Here is a 15,591-nt window from a genome sequence, read left to right as displayed (position 1 = left end):
TAAAAGAGGGCAAGCTGGCCAGGGAACGAATATTTTCATTACTTTAGGAGAGCCATAATATAAATATCCAAGACACATAACTTGTTCTTAGTTGTAATCTGTTATCTTACCTTCTAAGACAAAAAGATACAAGTTAATGTATAATTAAAAAAAAAAAAAACACTAGGAAATGCTGGTTGGTGGGCAAAAATTAAGTCACGTTATTAAAAAAAAATGAAAATGGCTATAATTTGCATCAAGAACACTTTTTTGTTTTTTCAAACTGATTTATGAAATAACTCACCCTTGCTTCATTCTGCTGAAGCTTTTCCTCCATACTTAAAGCTGTCGGAGAATCTAAGAGAGCAATCTAAAATCATAAAAAACACATAGGATCGAGTTAGAAAAACAACAAAAAACGGTGAGAATTTTCTGGCAGAATCAAATGAAAGAAATGCATTTGATCAACTTCTTTCATTATTTAAGATGAAATATTTTGAACTCCAATGTATACCATTTTACCTTAAAATACTATAAACAGAGTAATCAAAGTGTTGTCAAAGCAGATATTCTGAATACAAATCACCTGTTTAGGTGTACTGTTTTCATTCACTATGTATACATATTGTCACACACATGCACACAGAAACCAGACACAAGTTTATAACAGGTAATTCCTGACATTTAAAGCTATATTCCTGTTAAACATGAAAATTTATGATGTATCAACATTTGATGACTTTGCTATAAAAAATATCTTACTGCTTATCTTTTATTAAAAAAAATATATAAAATAACTGGCCTTAGAAAAGGAAAATTACTATACAACACGCACAAGCAATACTCATTGTTATATGACCTCCCACACTGAATCCAGCACTGTATTTGGGTACCAGTATCTTCAGTGATCTACAGAAGCATTTGCAATACAGTACTCTGGGAATATAAAGGAAGATTACAGAAGAAATTATACAGGTTTTTATATTCTGTTGTGCATACATAACACCACTTTGCTTTTTACCAAGCATCACAAATTCAATTAACTTAAGCAAGTTCTCTGCTGTGCCCAACACAACCATCTATCACATCCTACAACTGAACTAGATTTATTTTGTGATATCCTCTGTGTTACAGCTTGGAACTAGGTCAAAGCATTAGATCTTCAAAGAGGTCTATGTTGTATCTACTTCAACTCTAACACAACTTATTTCGAAAATAAAAGTGATCAGACAATCCAGGGAAGAAAAAATCATTTTCCCCTCCTAAAGAATACAAAAGAAATACAAAAGTAGAACAGTAATTCAAACCGATGAAGAGCTTTCTAATTGTCTGTAACAAAACAAAGCTCTCAGCTTCAATCATCTACAATACCTATTACTGTTTCATACTGTGGTCCCATCCCCTTTTCAGGGAATCTTTTATAAAATGAAATCTTCCTGAAGTATTAAACTTCCATGAAACAAGTATGTGCTAAACTGACATTTCACATTGCACAGCCTAAAATAAAATTCGGAAGTTCTAGAGATAAATCTAAAGTATTCTTTCACGTCTTCCCATATCATATTTGCTCACGTATTAAATCTAGCCATCTCAAGTGGCATTATTTAGAAGATACGACTGGCCTGAGCGATTGCATGTTCCTTATTGTTAGCTTGGTTTCATCACCCTGAAAACAGCAGAAATTAAGCTTAACTGGGCTTGTGCAGCACATGTTCATAGTGGCCAATACTGATAGAAGAACAAGAAATAGCAAAACTATGCAAAAGAGAAACTCTGCTGGACAATACAGGTAGGGAAAGAGGAGACACAACAAAAGGTCTTTGTTGAAGCAAACCAACACTCTGTATATAGAGAGAGTGAGACATTTCTGAGAAACCGTGCTTCATTCTGAACAGCCCCATAAGTACATCAGATACACTCCAGTATGCAGAGCCTTTATACTGGTCAGGATGGTTATGACAATAACCTGTACTGATGTAAGGAAAGCTTTCAAATCTGATAAATCCTAATGCCTCAGTTTTCTTGAGTTTATCCATAAGTTTGAATCAATCGCTGTCCTTTAAGATTTAGGGAAGATTTACATTTATTTCAGCACTATTTCTTTATTTTTGTCAGCTTGCCTAGCACGTGGGGAAAACAGCAACAACAGTGCATTTTCTGACCCTACAAACGAAATAGCTCAGTGACTCAACACTGCAAGCGTAAGCCAAATTAGCATGCTTTAAAACAAAACAATGGTTGTTCAGGCAATCAAGTTCAGAATCCTTCCTCACAATAAAAATAACCCCAAAACAATATAGCTTTTAACCACTGGCATTTCTTGGCCATATGAACTCCCAGTCAGTAATGGGTACATTATTTCTGTTCATGATAACCTCTATCATAATCACCACGTGTTACTTCAAAAACAGTAAGGTTAAGCAAGCAGTTGGTATCAAATAAACATTGCAAGTTTTACTAATCAAGATCAGAAAAGTGAGAAAAATATCTAAGATCTGTGCTTTTATCTTTTTGGATTTACTAGTAGATCAATCCTGTTTTCTCTGCTCTGTATTACATACACACAAGTGGAAGCTGGTATTTACTGGAAGAAAAGAATTAGCAGTCTAAGAAGACAGAGTCCCTCAGCAGTTCTTTATCTTCCCTTATCTAAGACAAATCTAACTATGAGAGTTTCCAGTCTGTTCAAGTAATAAGTATAAATCTTTTCTTAGACCGTCACTGAAAATACTTTCACATGTTTAGCACGTGACATGCTTTCTAATGTACCGTGCATTCAAACACAAATGCCATTCGAATTCTTGTAAATATAAAATGCAGAATTATAGACATTTTAGGTATTTAAGGTACTTAATACCTTCTGCTACTTTTAAGATACTAAAGTACAGCTTCAGTCCATCAGACTAGTCATGGCAAATGCTTATGCTCAGTCTCCTTTGGCTGTGGTGAGTACCTGTTCCACAGCACACTGCAATCAAGGTCTGATTATATTAAGAGAAAACTAGAAGCATTAGGCTGACAATTTTTCCCCCTTATGTTAAAAGAGGAAATCTACTGGCCATATGGAAACTGATTCAATCAGGAAAATAATATTCATTCATAGCCTCATAGAGCTTGTTTACTCAAATCAATATAATGAAAGATAATTATCTCATTACATTCTAGAAATAGATGTTATAACTCAAGGAAAATTACACATAAATTTTAAGTAAAGCTAACCTGATTCCCTTGAGCAAGCAAGGCTTTTAATCGGGCTATTTCAGCTCTCAGCTCACGGATCAGTTTGACGTTAGGATCCTCATTAATAGTAGGCTTGTTGATGATGTTTTTGGCTCTATTTGCATAGCGAAGTGTACTTAAAGTTTCTCCATAATTGACATCAGCAGGTGAAATAGCTAAGGAGATGAAATCAGAAACAGTTTATCCATCACCATATGTTTCATTTAGTAAAGTTAGCTCATAGTTTAAAAGTCGGATGAAGTTAACATGGAAGAGACAGAAATACATAACCACTACAGCTACAATTTGCTCCAGCTCTTCACCTTGCTCCACTACTTTCACGTCAATACAACTTTGCTTAAGTGAACACTGTATTAGAATAATTAGGTCCAGCGATCAAGATTTATAAAGCAATCTTGTTGTGAATCTATTTAATATTTACAACTCTCTGTTAAGTGTAAACGTCCTGTACGAATACTTCATAGGTGCTCTCATGAATTTCTACATCAACAGTGGGAAAACCAGCAAGTATTTTGTAGAGGATCAATGTAATCACGTAATGGAAAAGTCATTTCGAGTTAACAATGTACTTTTGCTCCAAGTTTTGAACAGAAATTAAACAGCATTTATGCAAAAAGCAGACATGAAAACAAAAATGAGAAGAGCTATCACCCATTTACAAGTCTACCTGCCCTGCTGAGCTGCAGGTGCCTGGCAGCATGTAGAACTATCACTTAGCTGAGGCATCAAGGAAAACCAGGATGATTTTTGCAGATAGCTTAACCAGGAAACATGATGGATTTTTAATGAAAGTGCTAATGCTGTCCTTCAATTAATTTTCCTAATATATAAGATGTTCAAAATTTTTTAAAAAAAGATAATTTACTGCATCCCAGTAGATGAGGGGAAAAAAAAAAAACAGAAGGAAACACCATTCAGCAATGAGAGATCAGACGTCTTAGTGATTCAACTGAACTAGAAACCTGAAGAATCGGGCAATGAAAACGCCTCAAAAATACTTAAGCAACCAATATTCTGTCCTTCCTCATTCTACCAACAGTAATAAATACTCTGTGGTAGATACTGCCTGAATTAGGGGGAGATGCTATAGCAACAGAATATACTTCCCTTAGCTCAAACTACTCACTTTACTACTTTATTTACTGTCTCCTTTCCAGTACTCAACTGCTTTCCTTTTGAAAGAATGTTACAATATCTTATAGAAACATGACAAATCAGAATTGAACATGTTTTTATAAGATCCCTTCCTAGAGTTTGAGATCATCTTCCTGCATTTTTGTGTTTAGTTACAGAAAAGGCACACCAAACATATCTGGACAGCTTGTCAGGCTCTGTTAGGCAATTCAGCCACATTATCAATGGAGTTACTGCTGGAGACGAGATCAACCATCAGGGCTCTGCCTAGCAGATGCATCGTTAATAGATGGGGAAGTAGCTGAAAAAACAGCTGTGCACTGTAATCATTAGTAAAGGCACTGAAAGCTCCCTGTGTTTCTGAAACTTCTTCCCCATCCCTACAACAGAAAACATCAAGTTAGTCAAGCGTGTAACTGAAAGAAAACATCAAGAAGCATGTCAGTACAGTGGTACTTGAACAGCCAGAAGAACAAAGCAGCATCTGGTCCGAGATCCTCTTTTCATACTACGAGCAGTCTCAGGAAAGAAAGCAGCATGGATTCCAAAAACATCCCCAAAATCATACAACAAAAGAACAGCTAAGAAGAGAATTTGCCTATAGCAAAGCATGCGAAGAACCAGAATTTGATCCATTGCATTTTACTATCTCACCTTTGCTCCCTCACCATTCCCAAAAGATGACTCTATCAGTTAAACTGCATCTCATTTGAACAGGGGAGGAAGAAAAATTTCAGAGCTGCTCGTCTCTTCACACCTTACACCTTTGACATCCCAAATCCATCCCTCTCCTTAAATACTCTCACTTGGTTTTTTTGGAACTGGCACTCCCATTCCAATTTATTTCAAAATCTGCAATTATGGCATATGTGTATTTCTAAAACAAGTGATCCTTAAAGAACTTCCAATGGCTAAAAAGAAAGCTGTAAAAAAAGTTTGTAACATGACTGATCATGAATAATTAAATTTAAACAAAAAGTTAAAATGCTGTATGCCTCAAAAATTGGGTTAAACAAAAATGACATTCTAATCCACTGAATGTCAAAAGAGACCAGGTTGTTCTGCAACTAGCACTACAAAAACAACACAGCTTTGAAAAAGCAAACGAATTCACACATCAATATCGTCTAGACGCATAAATTTTTTTTTTTTTTTTTTAAATGGGAATGAAAGTTTGCAACCTGGGGAGGATGGAGGACAGGCTTACGTACAAGTCTTGGTACAAGACTTGATCTAGATCCCAGTTTGAGTATTTATCACAAGTAACAGAGCTGTCTGGAATGTAAATAAGCCACAAGAGCTATTACTTGAAGCTTAACTAGTCAGATTAGATTATCGTTACACTGTGCATGTGTTAAAGATGAATATGGCAATGAGTCTGATGTCAGAGCAGATGCAAACCATTATGCACATACACTTGGATGACCTTTATTTATACCTAATGACAGTATATACACAACCTGGATGCCCTCTTACATTTGTGACCAAGTAGCCAGTGATGTATGCACACAGATGATGTGGGTATGGGAATCAAACTCGCAAGTTCTGGTGACACACATCCCCGCTATTGCTCACGACATTACTGAACAAACTAGATGGTCCCCTTATACACAACAAGACCACCTACAGTTTTACTGCTGCAAGAGATGTTCTGCAGAGCATAGGTAAAAGCAGAGTGTTACTAGAAAACTCAGGAAGAAAGAAAGAGACAAAGAAATGAAAACATGTAAATAACACTCTGCCTTAATGAAGCATCTGGAATCTAAATATTTACAGCTAATCCTATTAAGCATGAACTGTTCAGGATGCAAAAAAAGTAATTTAAAAACACTTACTGGCAATCATTATAGTTTTAGAGTTTCCTCCGAGGCTATCTTTTAACAGCCAAGTCAACACAGAGTCTCTGTAAGGCACAAATACTTGCTTCTTCTTTGAAAGAGGATTTGTTGCATCCTGAGATAAATCAGCTGTGAGGTGGGGGTAGGAAAAAAATACCATTTATGAAAATACATAACTGCTATGTGCTAAGCCACTGTTTGCGTAAATAAAAACTGTAAATTAGCAGAACAGTACTTAACAATTAAAAAAAAAAAAACAACAAACAGCCAAGCATAAAGACCAGCGACTTACCTAAGGCAGAAATGACATTTCCCAGAGTAACTAGAGATTTGTTAATATTCCCTCCTTCCTTTAATCTAACCCCTGTGGCACCAGTGGCATCTGCTCTCTCACTTCCAGCAAGATCTACCAAATGAATCTTGCTGACAGTCTCACAAGGCATTTCAGAATCAAATTTAGCCTAAAAAAAAAAAAAAAAAAAAAGCATTAAAGCATTAAGCTACCAGATTCTGAAATCTTACTGAAACCAATTTAATTGCCTTTTTCATGTCATGATTTATCTTGTTTACATTAGCACAGCATCAGAAGACAGGTGTATTAGAGGTGCCACAGAAAGGCATTTGATCATGAATCGCTGCATAACTCCCACATGAGTAGCTATTTCTTGAAAGTGTAATATTTGCAACTTTCAAGCCATTTAAGCACATGCAATGACAACTGTGAATTTGTATTTACCTGGTGCACCGTAAACATTTGAGCTCCATTCATATTATCCGGCTTTCAACTAACATTTAAAGTTGCACATTCCACACACGGATACACCTACACTCACGTTGCCCCCCCCACCTCCAAGTTCAAGCAAGTAGCAATTGCAATTTTACACTACGATTTTTAACTGAGGCTTCCAACCAATTTTTGTCTTAATTTGTATAGATTGATTCAGACTTCTTTTACAACGCAACAGTAAAGCAAAAATCTTTAAGCCTTGCTGTCTGCCTCTCACCCTCTTCTATAAGCTTTGCAACGAGCAATTCGCCACTAGTCAACAGTTAGTGCATGCCACTTCGCATGTGTTTGCTTTGGGGTGGGGACATGCAAAGTTCCATCAGGGCAGCAACCCATCTCTATGCTGCCTTCTCCCAGCAAGTTACCCACGGCTTGTCTATAAAGCTCCCCAACCCCTCCCCAAAACAATGACAAAGAACAGGTATCATTAGAAAAAGAGTATATAAACATCAAATACAAACAAAAATATCACTATGCTCTGAAAATATGCAATCGACCTCTCCATCGTTCCATCAGTAAATCAAGGTATGTAAATAGGTTTCCAATAGTAACAGAGGAAGAGTCAGCCAAAAAACGCTCAGAAAACAATTCTACTCTCTCTGATTTTGGTCATAGAGACAGAAATTTATTTATTTTTTTAAACCTTGGATAACATCACAGCATAAAAAGTAGCTCATGCCCACCTCATGCTGAAGTCACCCAGAATGTTCTCCTCAGCCGTATCTCCTGTCACAGCAGTGTCATGAAATGTGCCTTAACTGTTCGGTGTTATTTAGCCTGAATTTCCTAGCCAAATTGCCTCAAGATCTATTAAATGACCAGGTAATCATATTGCACTGTAAATTTTGTGTATGATCACTGATAAAGATACTTCCAGTTCTCAAAACTCTGTTTTCACACTTTTAACTTTCTCTGTGAGAAGACAACCTACAGCCATCGTCTATCCATAGTTGCTGATTTGAAAACTGTATTTTTTAACTATCAGATGAGTTACTGAATTCAAGTACATTAAAGTACGGTTGTTTTACCTGAGTGAAGTTGATTGTGAAAATGGCATGAGACCTGCTACTGACATCATTCATCCCAGTTGCTGCTGTAGTTCTGTTCATATTTCCTGCGTCCATCAGTTCCTCTACATCAGCATAATTTTGCACTAAGTGTTTAGACAAATCTGAAGAAGAGTAGGGTGTTACAGTATGCTCATGCATGCACTGGACTTTCTTTACAAGAGGATTCAGGTAGGAATCTAGGTATGGCAGGATTATTATCACTATTATAAAGCATTGATGCAATTACAGTGTTTATTGTTACGCTTGTTTTTACCACTCTTAAGGAAAAGAACAGGGCCTCATGTGAACAATGGAGAATTTACACAGTTACAGCAAGTTAAGAAAAAATTATGCAATCTTACTGAAGAATTTAGCGCATAAGCATAATCTCTCAAGAGACAGGAACCTTTCCCTGGCAGGAGATGGATTAAGACAATTAGTTTAGTTCTTTCCATCTCAAACATTAGCTTTGTAAATTACGTTCCACAAATTCTTAAAACTAATTGCATTTATTAGCATTATTTAAAATGTTATATTTTACAGATAAAAACTGTACAGGTGTAATAATCTTAGGATTTGGAAAGCAGGTGGGGATAGAAAATGAAAGGCTATTCTCCTTGATTGGTTTTATATCAAAGCAAAGTTCTGTACCCATCGTCATCTATATTGTAGAAGAAAAAAAGTCTTATGCAATTAGATCTAACACTTTATATATTTTAAAGGTAATAAAATATTCAGTGCAAAACACTGAAAGGGTTTTTACCCTCAACATACGGCCCTTCTTTTGGATGTTCTCGTATTCGTAAATTATTTGTTTTTGATGACTTCCGTCTGAGAAGATCTCTCACCCGTTCATTATAAATTTCCAAATAACTGAAAGAAAAAGGTCAGAAAACCACTGGCTTATTCAAGATTCTTTCAAGGAAAGCCATGTTAAGGTTGTTTGAAAGCAAGATGAGATGCCTGGCAAAGCAAATCCAAAGATAAGATTCAAAGTCACTTAACATAGTAATGACTATGGTGTACTTGTATCATGAGGGAGAAAAAAAAACAAGAACAAGAAATAGAAAGGAAAAGCACATTAGCAAGATGAAGAGCAACTAATGACAGCCTTAAATAAAAGGATAAAATAAGAAATATGCCCTCTAATAGCAAAGGCATTTTCACTACCATGTAAATAAAGCAAAATATACAGTTGTAGATTGAGGTTTTGCACTTTTTGACTATGACTGCCAACAAAAATCAATTATAGGACTGAGGCCAAGCATGGAAAGTTATCAGAGAAGCATACTTTTCTCAGAGATAAGCGAAACACGGTGGTTCTAAATGAGACAAGTTTGATGAAAACAGCAAACTATTAATGTGCCAAGAAGTACCTAACTTCTGTTCGAAAGGATGCCTCATTCCGCTTTGTTTTTTCACTTATTTTGCTGAATAATCCTTCGCAAATCCGAGGTATTAAGCCAGCATCACCCTGCAACAACAACAATTCTTATTCTCGAGGCTGTACATGCCTGCGCAATATATTTTGAAAAATAAAATCCCAAGTCACTAGCTGAGAGCTTCAACATCCAGAAACTGTGGCGGGGGGTGGGGGGGGGACACAAAACCTTTTTGGCAAATAATGTCTTGCCATTTATTCAACTGCATTCACCGTGCTACTTTAATCTTTGCATGTGTTGTGATGTATGTACAACCCCCGATGCCTCGCTATCGGGCTATACGCCACCCTTATGTCTTAGTTCAAATCACCCCGGCTGCTTAAGGCAAAAACTGACTGTACACAACCTATGAACTGCCTTATCTCAAGACTATCTTTTCTAACCCCTCCATCTATTCCACTTCACTATGGACCCAGCAACATGTGCAGTGAATGGGATGAGCTATATACATTTCTCCACGTGCCACCCTCTGTCAAATCTCCAATCCCCAGCTCGCAGTCCATCCACTGTCTCAAAAGATACCTCTGGATAAATTAGTATTAGAACTATATCCACTACATCTCCCAATGTAGACAAATTACATTTAGTGTTGACCTTCTGGATGCTCAACTCTGCAATTAATGACTTTTTATGCACAACCTGCTCAGTTTAAAAAAAAGCAAACTGAAGAAACTCATCCTTTCACACAGATCCCTACAGGCCATGCTTTACTGGCAGGGCCAGAGGGGTGAAGGAGAACTCCATGTAGCTCTGGTTTAGGCTGCCAAGTGGCTGCTTGCTCCCAGCTCCCATGTCCCCACGCAGGGCTGGGTCCCAGCGGGTAGATAACCACCTACCTGAGCCCACCTCCTCCTCAGCACTTCAGAAAGACAGCAGCTGACGCCCCGCCAGAGCTGAAATGAGTGAACTTGGCTCCCAGGGACAAAGGGAGAGGGCACAGACATACAGATGAGCTCTGGGCTCAGGGACACACAACCAGAAGTAGCTTACAAAACAGTCTGTCAGCTACAATTTGCCTCCAGTCCAAAAAAGCAGAAGAGATTTGATGCGATGGACTAATTCTAATTCTATGCACCGCCGAGACGAGAACCGTTCTTCCTTAGAGTTAGTGGCCTTGTAATCAGGCAGGAGGCGAAGTAGGACAAGCTAGAACTAACATCCCATGTGAATATAGCACAGGCACTTCAGGCACCCTAAAAAAGTTGCCTGATGGGATTCTAGAGATATCTGGCTGCAGGAAAACACAAAACCGGGGGAATCACCTGCACCAGTGCAAGACAACTGCTGCATAGCAAAGGTTTCTCTTCTACTTGGAAATAAAATCTCACCCTGTTTGCCCAAGTTCACTCCAGCCTGCTCCTGCACTGGCCCCATCCTTCCTCAGCACCTTCTTCAGTGCCACAGCTGAGCTCCTCATCTTATTTCCTTTGCTCAGATGGTATTCCTAACTGGTTCTTGGTTCTTCATCCAGTTTTTTGTTGTGGTGGTGTTTTTTTTTGTTTGTTTGCTTTTTAAATCACTACTCGCTTTCCCCCCCATTTTCCCTTTTCCTCCAAGATCTTAACAACGGCTGCACTGCCCTACCCAAATCAGCCGTTATTCTTCAAAATAATTTTTCTATTCCCTCCTTCAATCACACCTAGCCCTTCACCTGACTGCAACTTGTTTAAAAAATAAATTTACACGTTAATAAGGCTTATTTTTGAGAGTTGCCTTTGTAATCAACCTCTATTCCAGCTAAAATTTCTGGGTGCAATATTGGCATTTCCCCACACATTTTTCTTTTTTTCCTTTTTGAACATAGGAAGAAAAAAAAGACATTTCTTTCATCTCATGCTTGGAAACCCCTGAATAGTTTTAATTAAAGCTTAAGGAAAAAAACATGAAAGATCCATCATGAAGTTTTAGGCAAGCCATTAGTGTCTGACATAATTTAGCAACTGCAAAGTCTTAAAATAGGAAATATTAGCTCTAACTGAGTAACTTCAACCATAGCGATACAGTGGCAAAAAAGGAAGAACACGTAATTCCCAGAATACCTTGTTGGTAAAGTGCACATCTTACAGAATGTATATTCTTTTTTTAGGAAACAAATTTAAACATTTTCTCCCTTTTCACCCCCTACAGCTCCACAGCAGGATTAAGTACATCTGCAGCATCCCTGACAGGGTTTTTTCTAGGTTACAGAGTTTCCAGGCATGGAAGCCTGTAGAACCAAAGTAAGTTGTTCACTCCAGAGCTGAATTTTCTCATTAAAAGCCTGCTTTCCTTCTGCATTATCTAACCAGGAACTTCTTCATGGCAATTTAAGCATATTGCTGCTTTCCCATCTACCTTAGACACAGGGAAAAAAAAACACTCCCTTCTATTCTGCAGCAGCCTTTCAGATCTTAGATGACTTTTGTTCCTCCACAGCCTTCCTTTTTCAGCGTATGCAAGTCAGACTCTCCTGATAGCTCATGTTTTATAAACCTGTGACCATTTCAGTATCTCTGCTCAAGACTTCTGGTCCACATATTTCTCGAAACGGTTGCTGCACACAGTATTGCAGAAGCAGCCTTCCAGAGCCAACAACAGCAGATACTTAAAGCAAAAGGAGAATAGAATTCATACTTGTTAAGGAGAAGTAGGGAAAAGAAAATTTATTTCCAATTCAAGTTTTCTTACAGCACTGTAGTGTCTCTGACAGGGCCATCAATTTTAAAGCATTTAACTTGGCAGCTGAGTGTATTTTATACACACACTGTACAAAACCAGATTAAAGTATTTATGTATCATGGCAAGAAGATTAGACCTTTATTATTGAATAATGTCAAACAAACTTCAGCACCTATTCATTTGCAAAATGTCTTGATGATTACGGTCATTACATATAGTCAGGCAGTCCCATAAAAATGTCACTTACAAAAAATTCTGAAACAGAAATCCACATCTAGGTCATAAGATCTTTTCTGGTTACAAAAGTCTGTTCTGTTCACCATACTGAAGCTGAATATAAAGCTACTTATTCTCTGACAACTGAAAGAGAAACACTTACAGGTAATTTACTATCCTAAACTCAAGGAGGTGCAAAGTGGCCAGTCTCACTGCATTTCCAAAGAGTGATCTAATGAAGGACAAGAGGCAATATTCCCCTTTTCAGTTCTGCTGGGAACAGACCTGTTGTGTTTTTACCAAGGATTACAGGAGAACTAAAGCCGCAGAAGCTGCCTTGCAAACAGGCTTCATCAGTTGGCCCTTTAAATTGCTCCACTCCCAACAGTTTTATCAGTTCCTTGCGTCCTTGGGCAGTCATGGAGGAAGCTGCAAGAAACTACTCTTGTTCTTTACTCAAAAACTGCCCAATATCCCTCCTATCACACCTTGCCTTTTCCGGGGTCTTTACCGCAGTGCTAAGCAGGACGAAATCCTTAAAATCAAAAATCAGCGTATCAACTCAAACTCATCTCATTTCTACTCCCTACCTGATACCCTTTTCGAAATGAGGGTCAAGGACCCATTTCAATCTTCCAGCCCTTCAAAAGAGGTCTAAAAACCAGATCTCTTCAGAAGGCTGACCATTCACTTACCCAAAATCAGTATCTGTTTTTGGACACTGAAAATCAACAGTAGCATTTGAAATGTTTGGTTCTGTTACACAAGGGAAATGATTGTTATTTGTCCAATATAACAAAGCATCCCTTAAAGACACATCTTCCAGCTGCAAATATCAACATGTAGAAGAAAGAGAGCTTCTAAAACCTCTGACTACTACTAGAAGTTATGATACAAGGGGAACCAGTAGTATTCAGAGCGGATTGGTGATAATAATAACATAAAGGCATGCACCCACAATAGCACAATTTCAATGCATTGCTACGGAATAGAAATGCACATTTGCAAAATATACATACCACGTTTCCCATCATGGTGTAGGACTTCCCAGATCCTGTCTGTCCATATGCAAAAACACAAGCATTATAACCTTCAAAAGCAGATTTAAGTACATCTGTACCAAGATTTTTGAAAACCTACAAACAAAGAAAGTTTTTTGAAGACAATGGAAGTTTTGGGGAAAAAAAGTTGTCATCAGCCCAGCATAATAAATATTAAACAATAATATTGAAGTACCACGTTATAAACTATGGCCATCAACCAGCAATATTTACTATGACTGAAAATAAGTGCTTCTAATAAAATTGCTAAATTTTATTGTATTTAGTTTACAGCAGCACAATACTGTATTTCCTACTTGTTTTTCTGTCAGACATCACCTTGACATGCAGAAGTAATAAAAAAAAAAAAACAACACTCCTCCTTTCTATAGCTCCATTTTTTTAAGCTCATCTCAGATGCTTCATTCAGTTTTCCTTACTGTTAATATCTACTTTTAGCATCTTTGCCAATTCTGCATGTCCTATAAATATCTGCCCTGGTCTCAAAAGGAAACATTTTGATGATCCTGTCGGTACTTTGGGATGGGATTCTTTTTTGCATACTTTAACCAAGTGCAAGAAGAAAATAGCCTGTTAATTTTCTAACTGGCTTTTGATTATTGTTGTAATTTAGACTCTGGCAAATAAGGAAGCATGTTTTTTATAATGGTAAGTAATCCTTTTTCTCTTTTACCCTTAACATTTACGTCTGAAACCAGTAACACTCCATCCTCCCCATCACATAATATGGGTTGGTCTGTTCTCACCCAGTAAGTTCAGCTCTCATTAGATGCCTTCACCACCTTCCTCTGCAGTACTGCCTCCAGTTCGTCCCACCGCCCCTGGAAACCTGGCCTTTCATTATCATTACTCCTTGTTTCCATCTGTGCCCCCACTAGCCCAAGTAACACTTGGTGCAACTTCCCCCTCAATGAAAACATGACTATGGGTCCTAATCGATAAATGGTTTCCAAAAAATCTCATAGCTGCTTCTATGGCTTCTACACAATTCTACTCCTCAGGATATGTGGTATAAATCAACCAAGGTGTCCAAGTCCTTATTAATAAAGAATAGTGTACATGCACACACGCTGTAATTATGCCACTCCTCATGGAGGAACGCCAGTAGTTCCTTCAATTATTAATGCTCAGTTGCAAGGGTGCCTATAGAATACTTAACTTGACCTTCCCTTGAGCAAAGAGACTACACAATGCTGTAATCAGTTATGCTTGTCAAGGAGAAAGAGTACAAGGATCAGGCAAGGCACAATTTCCCTTTCTCTTGTCATTTGAAAAGTAGCAACTCAGTAGAGTTCTCCCTCCTGAGTACCAGCTACATTGAATTTTCCCTTTTTCTCTTTTCTCTATGTCCAAATTTTTACTTCATCTGGACCACGTCTGTATGCACTACTGTTTTGACTGCAGCTTTCCTGAAATTCCCACCTGCATTTATGTCCTGCAGCACTGCCTGGGCCTACCCACAGAATCACAGAATTTCTAGGTTGGAAGAGACCTCAAGATCACCGAGTCCAACCTCTGACCTAACACTAACAGTCCCCACTAAACCATTTCCCTAAGCTCTACATCTAAACGTCTTTTGAAGACTTCCAGGGATGGTGACTCCACCACTTCCCTGGGCAGCCTGTTCCAGTGCCTCACAACCCTTTCAGTAAAGAAGTTCTTCCTAACATCTAACCTAAAACTCCCCTGGCGCAACTTAAGCCCATTCCCCCTCGTCCTGTCACCAGGCACGTGGGAGAACAGACCAACCCCCACCTCGCTACAGCCTCCCTTGAGGTACCCATAGAGAGCGATAAGGTCGCCCCTGAGCCTCCTCTTCTCCAGGCTGAACAAGCCCAGCTCCCTCAGCCGCTCCTCGTAGGACTTGTTCTCCAGGCCCCTCACCAGCTTCGTCGCCCTTCTCTGCACCCGCTCAAGCACCTCCATGTCCTTCTTGTAGCGAGGGGCCCAAAACTGAACACAGTACTCGAGGTGCGGCCTCACCAGAGCCGAGTACAGGGGGACAAGTCCCACAAGTCCCCCAGGGTGCACAGGCTACCATTAACTGTCTTCCTGTAGTCACAGAGGTGTAAGATCATTATTCCCCAAATGCTTCTCCCTACACATCCTTCACTCACAGCAAAACCTGAAATGTTTCCTTTTTGTTAAAATGTCTGTAGGCCATCAACACCAGACTTTATGAAAATG

At 38.4% G+C, this 15,591-nt stretch overlaps 1 protein-coding gene across 10 annotated transcripts in view; it reads right to left on the bottom strand.

Annotated features, from left to right (window-relative positions):
* Positions 1-15,591, bottom strand: part of KIF16B (kinesin family member 16B) — a 138,355-nt gene that overhangs the window by 105,664 nt on the left and 17,100 nt on the right. For all 10 annotated transcript variants that reach the window (XM_084513112.1, XM_084513114.1, XM_084513115.1 and 7 more), the window contains exons 4-11: positions 13,363-13,479; positions 9,404-9,501; positions 8,791-8,900; positions 8,007-8,149; positions 6,484-6,652; positions 6,189-6,320; positions 3,199-3,374; positions 284-349 (exon numbers count right to left, since the gene is read on the bottom strand). In XM_084513112.1, coding sequence (XP_084369238.1) covers positions 284-349; positions 3,199-3,374; positions 6,189-6,320; positions 6,484-6,652; positions 8,007-8,149; positions 8,791-8,900; positions 9,404-9,501; positions 13,363-13,479 — 1,011 coding nt within the window. The remainder of the gene's footprint in view (positions 1-283; positions 350-3,198; positions 3,375-6,188; positions 6,321-6,483; positions 6,653-8,006; positions 8,150-8,790; positions 8,901-9,403; positions 9,502-13,362; positions 13,480-15,591) is intronic.

This window comes from Aythya ferina, assembly GCF_964211825.1.
Source record: "Aythya ferina genome assembly, chromosome: 3".
In the NCBI taxonomy this organism is placed as follows: Eukaryota; Metazoa; Chordata; class Aves; order Anseriformes; family Anatidae; genus Aythya; species Aythya ferina.
This window is presented reverse-complemented; position numbering and strand designations above follow the sequence as displayed.